Here is a 12040-nt window from a genome sequence, read left to right as displayed (position 1 = left end):
ACTAGAGTCACCTGGAAAGAAGAAACCCCAATTGAGGAGTTGCCTCCATCAGATTGGCCTTTGGCCATGTGCAGGGATCATTTTTTTTTTTTTTTGAGTGATGTTTCATGTGGTAGGGCCCAGGTCACTGAGGGTGGGTGAGTAGCACCATACTTGGGCAGGTGTTCCTGGGTTGTTTATAAAAGCAAGGTTGGGGCTATAGATTCTGAAGAGGCCACCCTCTAACTAAATTGGCCTCCTAGTAGAGGGAGAGGAACACCATCCCACCCACAAAAACTTCAACCCAAAATTTATTCTGCCTATAAGACATGCAGGGATAAAGATAGACCAGAGATTGAGGGAATGTCCAACCAATGCCTGGCCCAACCTGAGACCCATCCAATGGGAGAGAGCCAACCCCTGACTCTATTAACGATACTCTTTTATACTTGTTCATAGAAAACTGGCATAGCTGTCCTCTGAGAGGCTCCACTCAACAGCTGATTGAAACAGATGCTGAGACTTCAGCCAAACAATGGGCAGGGAGTCTTGTGGAAGAATGGGGGAAGACTAGAAGAACCCAGAGGAGAGAGGAATGCCACAAGAAGACCAATAGAGTTAACTAACCTGGGCCCAGGGCTGCTTACTGAGCACCAAGCTCAGTAAGTTAGGACCATGCATGGACTAGACCTAGGCCCCTTAAACATGTATAGTCGATGGGTAGCTAGGCCAATATATGGGTCCCCTAGAAAGGGGAGTGGGGATGTCTCTGACATGGAATCTGTTGCCTGTTTTTCAATCACTTCCTCCTAGCGAGGGCTGCCTTGCCAGACCACACGGAAAGAGGAGCTCAGTCCTGGTACAACTTGATGTGCTGGGATGGGTAGGTGGTGGTGGGGATCCCCTTTTCTGAATGATAGGAGGAAGAGGTAGGGAAGGTGGGTTTGGGAAGAGAGGAGGGAGGGGCCCATGATTGCGATGTAAAGTCAATAAATAAATAAAATTTTAAGAAGCGAGCTGAGAAAGCCAGAGATAAAAAGAAGCCAGTGAACGGTGTTTCTCTGTGGTCTCCACTTCAATTTCTGCCTCCAAGTTCCTACTTTGAGCTCCTGTTCTGGCTTCCATTGATGACAACTATAATGTAACAGTGCAATCCAAATATACTCTTCCATCATTCCAACTTGTTTATGATCATAATATATTATGGCAGTGACAGAATGCAAACTATAACAGTCAAAGATATAGAGTAAGAAAAGAAATACATCAAAGAGAACAAGAGACAACAAACTAAATGATGAGTAAGACCAAAAGATTATAAGGCTTTAGGAACCAAGTCAAGGAAAATAAGTCACATAATAATTGTATGTGTGACAATGGCTGTTACTGAAGAACAAACACACATTTTACCTGATAGGACAATACTTATGCTTTCTTCTTGGTAAGTTAGAAGGTTTTGAAAGTAGCAAGTGGCATTCCTATGGGAACTGGCTTCAATAAGGAGGTCCATTTTCATGTTGAACAATTTGTTTTCATCCTGTGAATAGGATTTTGATGTAGCTGGGATGACCTCTCCTTTGCTGTCTCTCCACTCCATATGAGGCTGTGGGAACCAACCTCCTGAATGACACTCCAACATCACACCTTTGATATTAGGGGGATGCATAAGAATCTGTATGTCTGAGCCTGTGGCTGGTTGAAAAGAAAAAAGAAAAAGAAATGTTGCTAAATAGAAACGGAAAAAGAATTAACAGAAAAATAACAGCTTTTTTTTCAGTTTTTATCATAGTTTAAAAAGATACATTAACACTCTTGAGTCCACAGACTCTGGTTGCCATAAGAAGCTCACAAAAATGGTAATAACCAGATGGAAAGGTTATAAAATACAGTCATCAATATGTCCAAAGTAAGCCAGCTGAGGAAAGACCAGTTTCATTTGTTTATTCACTTTTTGAAATATGTTTTGGTTATTTACTAAGTCTAAGAAATGAAGCTAGGTCTTTAGATTATGACGAAGAGAAATAAAGATTTGACCCTCATAGAACTTATAATTCCTTTCTTTCTTTTATCACTGTCACTAGTCACTTTTGAGCCACTGTAAATACATTTTAAAAATGAATTTATTCTGGGGAATTTTAAGTGAAACTTTGTGTATTTCATTAATAGGTAATTTCATAAAATTTGTTTTATATAAAACAGGCAATACATTGATGATATGAAAAGTACCTATTAATTTAGAGAAAATAAACATGTATAAAAACTTTCAAGATATTTTCAAAATCATAAAACTTGTGTGATGAATAGGCAAAGAAAGTATGAATGCAGATTTAAAGCACTAGAGTCCTATTTGTATGTGCACACATTTAAGGAACTGTTAAATTTCATTTAAACCCTCCACTTACTTCTCATTTAGAATAGTAAAGAGTGAGTAAAGGAAAATAAATGGCATATAGTTACTTATACTTTATATATAACATTATATCTGATGATAGTAATGAGTGTAGCTAAAAATCTTTTGACAAAGATGTAGAAAAATTATTTGGACACTAAAGAGTCAGCGAATTGATTTGAAGAGGAATGTAAATAAGTATTTTCAGTATAAAATATTTTTCCTCTGTAATTAAAATTTTTTGTATAATATATTTTGATCATTTTCCCTCCTCACCTACTCCCATATCTTCTCTACCTTCCTACCCACCCAACTTTATATAACAAAAGCACAATTTAAATAGTTACTTCCTGGTAACCCAGATCCAGAAAGACACACATGGTATATACTCAGTCCTACGTGAATTTTAGCCATATAGAACAGAATACACATACTGCAAGGCACAGACACAAAGAAGATAAGTAACAAGGAGGATCCAAGGGAAGATGCATAAATTTCACTCAGAAGGGGAGATTTTATAGACAGAGGTAGTTGTTGAAGAGAGGGAACAGGTAGGAGAGGAGAGAGCAAGGGAGAGAGGGTGGGGGTCTGTAGAGAAAAGAGAAACAGAAACTGAGGGTGGGGGTATCTCTAGGACAAACTGGAGACCTATGCCAGGGTAGGCTCCTGGAAGGATATGAGGGGGACTCAAGCAGATACTCCTAGTCACAGAATAGAGACTGAAGAGGACACATTCTAACTAGACTAGCCTCCTAGGAGAGGGAGGGAAACTCCAAACGATCCACAAAAACTTTGACCCAAAATGTACCCTCGCTACAAGATATGCAGCGATAAAGATAGAGCAGGTAGAGCAGAGAGGAAATGGCCAACCAATGCCTGGCCCAACCAAAGGCTCACTCTATTGGCAAGTGCCAACCCCTTACACTATGAAAGATAATCTGCTAAGCTTGTAGACAAGAGCTTGATAGAGTTGTCCTCTGAGAAACTCAACCCAGCAGCACTTTGAAACAGATGCTAAGACTCACAGACAGACATTTGGCAAGCCCAGAGGGGCTTGCTGAGACTGAAGCATCAACCAAGGACCATGCAGGAACTGGATCCAGGCCCCCTACAAATATGTAGCAGGTGGACAGCTTAGGCTTCATGTGGGTCATCTAATAAGGGAAGCAGGGAATTCATCTGACATGGACTCACTTGCCAATTTTTTGATCACTTCCCCCTTGTAAAACTGCCTTGCCAGGCTACAGAGGAAGAAGAGATGCTAAAGTCTTGCTGCAATTTGATGAGCTGGGGTGGATGGGACAGGGAACTTCCCTTTTCTGAGGAAAATGGGAGGGCAGAAAAAGGGAAGGGAGGATTGGGAGGGCAGGATGTAAAGTGAATAAAAAATAAAAATAAAAAGTTGCATTGTATGGTTTTGGGAGAATTCGATACTACGATGGAGCAGCTGAGAGTGGCCATTGTCACAGTAAATTCTACCGGAGTGGACGCAGGACTAGCCACAGGATTATCAACATGGATTGCTGCAGCCATGAATCATCTGAAGGAATGGGTGGGCATGGGAGTGTTAGCAGGCCTTCTGGTGTTGGTCTCCTTGGTTTGCCTGTGGTATATATGCAAGATTAGAGTCTCACAACAGTGTGATGCAGCCATGATCATTCAGGCCTTTACAGCCATTGAAGCAGGACATTCTCCCCAAGCATGGTTGGATACCATAAAAAGCTAAAATGATACGCTCAGGATGCGAGGCTAAGCACTGCACTCAGGGTCAGCCGCTTTGGACCCAGAGAAGAGCATGTCTGATTGCATGCGGGTTGATGCCCCAGGTCCCGCCTCTGAGAAAAAGGTATCGGACGGGTCTGATGCTCTTTGGGTGGATGACACCTAAATGAACATCTGTACAAAGTCCCAATTTATTTCTAATATCAGAGATCAGACCTCTACTCTTGCCTGATGCGCCTAAAACAAAAAGGGGGAACTGTAGAGAGCTGCGGAATGCTATGCCTTAAAGATGGAGCTGGTTTCCGCCTTCCACCTTCCCGATGGTGGTGCTCTCTGTCACGAACAACTCCACATTTGGCTAAGGCCGAGGATCTGGCTTGCTTCCATGTATGTAGACCTATCTGCATTGCCCCCGTGGCACGCCTGGGTTGGCTACCCAGAGGCTATTTAAGCTGTGGGCTGGCTTTCCCCGGGGTCCGAGGATTGTTCAATGTTCCTGAATAAACTGCATTGAAAAAATAAAAATAAAAAAAAATAAAAAGTTGCTTCATCTGTAATATTACTAAAGTGTTGTCAAAATATTAGAAAATATAGTAAAAAAAAAACCTAAAAGGAATCAGATGATATATTAGAAATCTAACAATGCATGTAGATATAACAACAAATTATTTGCTGATAAGATCAAAACCTGTAGTGACAGCACATGCTGGAGAGGATGTGGAGCAAGGAGAATTCTCCTTTATTGCTGGTGGGAGTGCAAACTTGTACAACCACTGTGGAAATCAATCTAGCAGTTTTTCAGAAAATCTGGAATAGTTCTACCTCAAGAGCTAGCTGTACCACACCTGGATATATACCCAAAAGATGTTCTACCATATCACAAGGATACTTGCTCAGCTATGTTTATATCAGCTTTAGTTGTAATATCCAGAAACCTGAAACAACCTAGATGTCCCTCAACAGAAGAACGGATAAAGAAACTGTGGTACATTTACACAATGGAATACTACTCAGCTATTAAAAACAAGGACATCATGCAATTTGCAGGCAAATGGATGGAGCTAGAAAAGATCATCCTGATTGAGGTAACCCAGATCTAGAAAGACACACATGGTATATACTCACTTATAAGTGGATATTAGCCATCAAGTACAGGATAACAAGCAACAATCCACATGCTCAAGTAACATGGAGGACCAGAGGGACAATGCTTGAATGTCACTCAGAAGGGGAAATAAAATAGACATGTGAAGTAGACGGAGGGAGGGATCTGGGTGGGAGAGAGGTAGGGTGGGGACTAGTTATGGAGATCAGCAGTGGGGAGGGGCATGGCTGGGAGAGAGAACAGAAATCAGTGGGTAGGGATATCTCTGGGACTGGGAGCGGGTAGGCTTTCTGGAGTCTATAGGGGTGAGTCTAGCTGATACTTCTACAATTAGGGAACATGAAGCCTGAAGCAGCCACCACCGCTAGCCAGGTGGGACTTCCAGTGGAGGGAGGGGAACACCAGTCCACCCATAAAACCTTCAATCCAAAATCTGTCCTGCCTACAAGTAGTTTAGGGATAAAGATAGAACAGAGATCCAAGGAATGACCAACCACTGTCTGGCCCAACTTGAGACCCACCCCATGGGAGAGACCCAACCCCTGACACTAATGATGAAACTCTGCTATTCTTGCAGACAGGAACCTAGCAGCTGATGGAAACAGATGTGGAGACCCATTGCCAAACAATAGGCAGAGCTCGGGCTGTCTTATGGAGGAGTGGAGGGAAGGATTCTGGAGTCAGAAGGACCAAGGACAACTCAAGACGACCTACAGAGCAATTAACCTGGGCCATGGGGCCCACAGAGACTGAGCTACCAACCAAAGAGCATGCATGGCCTGAATCTAGACCCCCTACACATATGTAGCAAATGTGCAGCTTGTTCTTCATGTAGGTCTCCTCGCAATTAGAATGGGGGCTGTCTCTGATACTTTTGACTGCCCTTTGACATAGCTGGACTGCCTTGCCTGGCCTCAATAGGAGTGGCTCTGCCTTGTCCTTCTGTGACTTGATGTACCAGGGTAGGCTGGTACCAATGGGGGTGGGTCCCCCCCTTCTCTGAGGACAAAGAGATGGAGGAATAGAAGGGAGGGTGAGGCTGGGATAGGGAGGAGAAGAGGGATGGGGACTGTGATCAGGCTGTATTGTGAATTTTAAAAAATTCCAAAAGAAAATTTAAAAAGATAGTAAATCAACCTAAAAAGAATCTGATGTTATGTTAGAAATATAGCAATGCATATAGAAATAACAAGAAAGTATTTGCTGATAGTACCAATCTCTGTACTGTTGTAATTTTTATTTTTGATCTTTCCTGACATCCAACTCAAAAACTAAACATATAGAGTTAAGCTTGCTAATCAAAACATGCAATAAAAGTTTAACACTAAGAATTTTTCAACCACTCAACCTTAGATAAGATATGATGATGGGTACACAGCAGTCTCAGAGGCACCCGTGCCTACCTGTGACCTTGACCTCTGTGATGTGCTCTTCATAGAACTCGCCATCTCTGAAGAAGCAGTGGTATGACCCTTCATCATCAGCTGTCACCTTAAAGATCCTGAGGGTCACTTTCCCATTTCCAATGGCATCTTTTAGGAGTTCTGTCCGCTCCACATACTTGGAGATAATTTCACGTCGCATGTCTTTACCATCTCTGTACAGGTGCACGGGCTCTGTATAGCGATTCCGGAACCAGCGAATTTCCATGTGCTGTGCTTGTTGTGGTGGGGACAGCTGACAGCTGAGCTCAAGGTTTTCACCCAGTGGAGCCAGGACTGTTCTCTGTAAGCCAATCACTGTGAATTGCTCTGTGGAAGATTATAAATATGAGAAAACAAGAGTGTGAATTAACAAACATGTGCACACCCTTTGTGGAAATCATTCTGTTTATCCCACTTCTGTTTTCTACCTTGTCTCTCAAACATACACACATACTTCACTTGGTTTAAAAAAAATTTCTTGGTTTATTCTAAAGGCATTTCAGTTGCAAATTACTTAGTGATACAGAAGCATAAAGTGTAACTACTGATGGTTAGAGATTTCAAGGAACAATTGGAGATACTGAGCTACTTCAAGACAGATTGGATGCAAGGCAAATCAAAAAAGTGTGCAAGACTAGGTCAGGGAAACGACTAGTATGAAAAAAAATGGCAACAAGAGTAGGTCTTGTCATGTTGTAAAGATTTTGATGACCTAAGTCTTAAGGTATAGTGAAGAACCTATAGTCCATTGGTATTATGCTACATGCACAGTGTATGTAGATGAGAGTGTGGCAATCACTGCTGCCACTTTGTGTTAAATTGTCCACTCCTTATGTGATACTGATGAGAGTATTGGCACATCCATTGCTCTGATGTGTTAAAAAACATACCTGGGTTTTGTGATATATTCTTGATATGGCCAAGTGCCCAGATGTTCATGATCTACTGTGAAAACTTCATAACTGTTATTTTCTTTACTTGTATGTTTTTTTTATTGTAATTTTGTTCCTCATGATTCATACTGGGTTTGTGAAGATGGTTACTTGAACAAATGTGTACAGTTCTTCCAACTCAGCATGTTCACTTAAAATGCAGCAAACTGCTGCAAGTGTAAAATGGAGTCACTTAAAGCAATATTTAACCTGGAAACTTCTGATGCACATGAGGTAAAGTAGAGCAGAGTACAGCCTTAGCTCTCCATAATAAAGATGAAAATTAGCTCCATATTGTGCTATTAGAATACTGTGAATCGAAACAACAATAAGCTATCAACCTATTAATAATATAGCTGAAATCTGAACGATTGACGACACAAAAAGGTGGCAAACAAGGTGAAAAAAGACAACTGTTATTTATTGATTGTAGCAATGCAGAATGATTCAGACAGTATGGGAGACAATTTGGCACTTTCTAGCACTGTTAGATGTGGGCTTACCATACTTTTTTCTATAGTCATGATTCTATATCTAGTCCAAATAAACTGAAGAATACAACTATATTGAAATCTATACATAGATGTCAATAAAATTTTTATTCACAGTTTCTAAAATTAAGGAGTAATCAAAATGTCCTTTAATAGGTGAGAAAACCTACTCTCATGCAGTTATAAAATAAAATATTAATTAGTACAATATTGTCACTATTGGTACAATAGTGACACAAATGTTAGGGGAGTTACCAACCATTTTTGATGGGATTTGAGGCTTATTCTATGGTACAGAAACCATTATTGACACTGCTAAAGTGTCCAAGATCCTGAGATCATATAACTCATGGCCCTAGGGAAAAACCTAATAGTACTATTCTGCTAAAGTAACACAGTAATACGATGACTCCTAATAACATATTGCTATACCTATAGATCAGTACCTAGCTCACTCCTTATCAGGAAAGTTCCTCCCTAGATGGAAATTAACAGAGAGACCCACAGCTAGATAATACACAGAGAGTGAGAAACTTTGGAACACTCAAAGTAAAATGAGATGTCTTCATCAAAAACCTATCCCTTAATGTTCAAAGATTTATGCAGAAGAGGAGTCAGGAAGATTGTGTCAGAAGTAATGGCTGACTGCCAGGAAACAATGTCCAACAAGACTGATTCACATCTGAACACAACGGGACTGTGGAAGTACCCACAATACCTTCACAGGTTTAAGCTAGACATGGTCTCTGTAATGAGTGGGGAAAGTGGAAATTGGATCCCACCCCTAACAGAAGTGATACACAATTGGAACCCACTTTTTGAAGGAAAAATCCCTTTTCTCCAATGAAATCTCAATGGGTATATTAATGACACTCCATGGAAGACGCCAAGTCTAGGAGTATTTGGTCAACCCAAAACTAACTCAGTTGTATGTTGGAGGACTTTTGGTTTTATTTTCCTTTGTTCTTCCATTCTTTTTTGCTTTATTGGTTCTTTGCTTGTTTATTTTGATTTTTATTTTTGTGTTTCTTTGCTTGTTTTGTCTTAGTTTCTTGTTTTTTGTTCTTGCTAGAAAGTGAGAGAGACAGATAGAAGGAACAAGAGAGCCACAGCAAGTGATCTAGAAAGAAATAGAAATAGAGATACATAGGTAGATAGATAGAAAGAGAGACAAAGAAAGAATGAGGTTGGGGGTGAGGAAGATCTGGGAGAAATAAAGGGAGGAGAAAATATGACCAAAATATATTATATTAAATTTTGTTTTCAAAGTTTTTTATTAAAGATGAGTAATAAGGATGAAGCTTAATCAATCTTTGTAAATGAAAGAAATCAGTTTAAAATGGACATATATTTTAATATACTAAATTGCATTCTAGACAAAGCAGGAGTACAGATGCAACACAAAGAGCTGTTACTTCTTCTGCTGGGAGAGGAAAAGGGAATAGCTGTGTATAACTTCTGGAATTTTTATAATGGAGTTTTTCTGCATCACACTGTACTGGTATATATAAGACATTATGTATCTATATAATAAATACCGAGATTTTATGGTCTGATCATAGAAAAAAAAAGATAAAAAACCATGGTAAATATAGCACATAAAACTCTTCTGCTTGGGACACACTCCAGCAGTTTCTCAGAAGAGTGTTCTTAAAGCTGAGGAATCAGGACAGCAGGACCAAGGAAAGACCATAATTAGAGAGAAGGTGTGTGTGTGTGTGTGTGTGTGTGTGTGTGTGTGTGTGTGTGTGATACCTCTCCATACCACAGGGGGAATCCCTGGTCAGAGAATTCTAAATAGTATCAGCAATTTCATTGTTCGTTTTGTTTTCACAACGAGAGAGTTCATCTTGTCTTTGTCTAGGATATGTTAAGAGCAACCTACAGAGAACCAGCATAGGATGACACTGAATGAATAAAATCCAACTTATTTATAATATATTACAAACAATTATGTATGGAAAAGTATGGATTTGACACTGATGAGCTTCTTCATTAATGGGTTTCAGTTTTGAGGCAAGCAACATAAGGTCAGTAAGAAAAAGCATTAAGACTCAGTAGTAAAACATGAGTGAACCCTAATCTAAATTTGAACTTTAATCAGTAATGTTTTGTCAATAGTTGTTCAGGTGTAATAAATGTACCATAATACGTTAAGATATTAAATGCAGAAAAGTCTTTGTTAGAGAAAAATCTGTGCCCTTTTTTATTCTAGAATATAGTATATATATTTTCAGTAACCAGAAATTGCTCCAGAGAATAAAGTTTACTAAAATTATAAATGTATTATTTTTATTTTATGTGCATCTGCATTTTGCCTGCAAGTGTCTGTGTACATGTGTATGTCTGGTGCATCTCTCTAAAGGGAGATGAAGGCGACAGATCTTTGGGAAATGGAGTTACAGATGGTGTTGATCTCTCATGTGGGTGCTGAGAATGGAAGAACAGCAGGTATTCCAACACATGAACCACCTCTCCAGCAGCAAGTTTCTTAAAATGTAGAAGTCATACTCCTTTATGTTAGCTACATGATAAATCCCTATTGTTAGAGACATAAAACACCCTACTTGAAGAGAGAGAGAAAGAGAGAGATAAACCTGGAGACTTTCTCCCAGCTGGATAGCTTTCACAATAGTGGAACTTTCTTTGAAAGTCAAGTTGGGAAAAAAATCATTAATGAAATTATGCAACAGTGGATCTGCTTGCCTCAATACTGAACCTATCTGTGCAATAGTGACATGGAAAAACCAGTTATTTTCTTATTGGACTTGAATCCTCTACCAAGAAGTAAAATATTGAAATAAACCATTAAATTCCTTAAAGATTGTCAAGAAAACCAAGAAAAAAACAAAACAAAACAAAACAAAACAAATAGGTTCAAGACACAAAAATAGAAATAGAAGTGATAAAGAAAACACAAACTGAATGAATTCTTTAAGCCGAAAATCTAGGTAATCAAACAGGAACTACAGACACAAGCATGTCCAACAGAATTCAAGAGATGGAAGAAGGAAGCTCAGGAAATAAAAATTTGATAGAAGAAATACATTCATTGGTCAAATAAATTGTTAAATCTAAGAAATTCCTAGCACGAAACTTCCAGAAAATCTGGGAAACCATGAAAAAAATAAATCCAAAAATAATATGTATAGAAGTAGAAGTATCACAGCTCAAATCTAGAATACACATTGAACAAAATCATAGAAATGTTTCTAAAATAAAGGGCATTCCTAGGCTATGAGAATATTACAGAATGCCAAATAAAGTGGATCAGAAAAGTTCCTGCATCACATAGCAATCAAATCACTAAACACTAAACCCTAAACAGAACAATTAAAGAATATTAAAAGCTGCAATAGAAAATGGCCAAGTAAAATATTAGGATTACATCCAACTTCTCCGTGGAGACTCTCAAAGCCAGAAGGGCCTGAACCAATGTCTCTCAGACATTAAAAGACCATGAATTACAGGCCAGATTACTATACACAGCAAAACTTTGAATGATCATAGATGGAGGAAATAAAATATTTCATGACAAAGTCAAATTTAAAGGATATTTATCCACAAATTAAGACTTACAAAAGGTAACAGAGGAAAACTCCAACCCAACTAGGTTAACTACACTCAAGAAAATACCAACAACAAATAATCTCACACCAGCAAAACCTAAAGAAGGGAAGTATACACTTGCGTATGTACACATGCAAGCACACACTACCACCGCCAACATCAAAATAACAAGAATTAGAACCATTGGTCATTAATGTCTCTCAATATCAATGGACTAAATTTCACAATAAAAAGACACATCCTAACAGAATGGATGCAAAAGCAGGATTCATCATTCTGCTGTATTCAAGAAATACACAGTATCTTCCTTCTTGTTTAGCTTCTTTAGGTGTACAGATTTTTAGTATGTTTATCTTATTTTATAGGTCTAGTATCCACTTACAAGTGAGTATATAGCATGTGCGTCTTTCTGCTTCTGGGATACCTCACTC

The 12040-nt window shown here is 39.1% G+C and overlaps 1 protein-coding gene across 1 annotated transcript in view; it reads right to left on the bottom strand.

The window, feature by feature from the left end:
- The window catches only part of LOC110542713 (selection and upkeep of intraepithelial T-cells protein 2-like), a 42841-nt gene that overhangs the window by 27170 nt on the left and 3631 nt on the right, over positions 1 to 12040 (bottom strand). The window contains exons 2-3 of the mRNA XM_060365219.1: positions 6596 to 6943; positions 1387 to 1668 (exon numbers count right to left, since the gene is read on the bottom strand). Of these exons, the coding sequence (XP_060221202.1) occupies positions 1387 to 1668; positions 6596 to 6943 (630 nt within the window). The remainder of the gene's footprint in view (positions 1 to 1386; positions 1669 to 6595; positions 6944 to 12040) is intronic.

This window comes from Meriones unguiculatus, chromosome 12 (assembly GCF_030254825.1).
Source record: "Meriones unguiculatus strain TT.TT164.6M chromosome 12, Bangor_MerUng_6.1, whole genome shotgun sequence".
Lineage (NCBI taxonomy): Eukaryota > Metazoa > Chordata > Mammalia > Rodentia > Muridae > Meriones > Meriones unguiculatus.
This window is presented reverse-complemented; position numbering and strand designations above follow the sequence as displayed.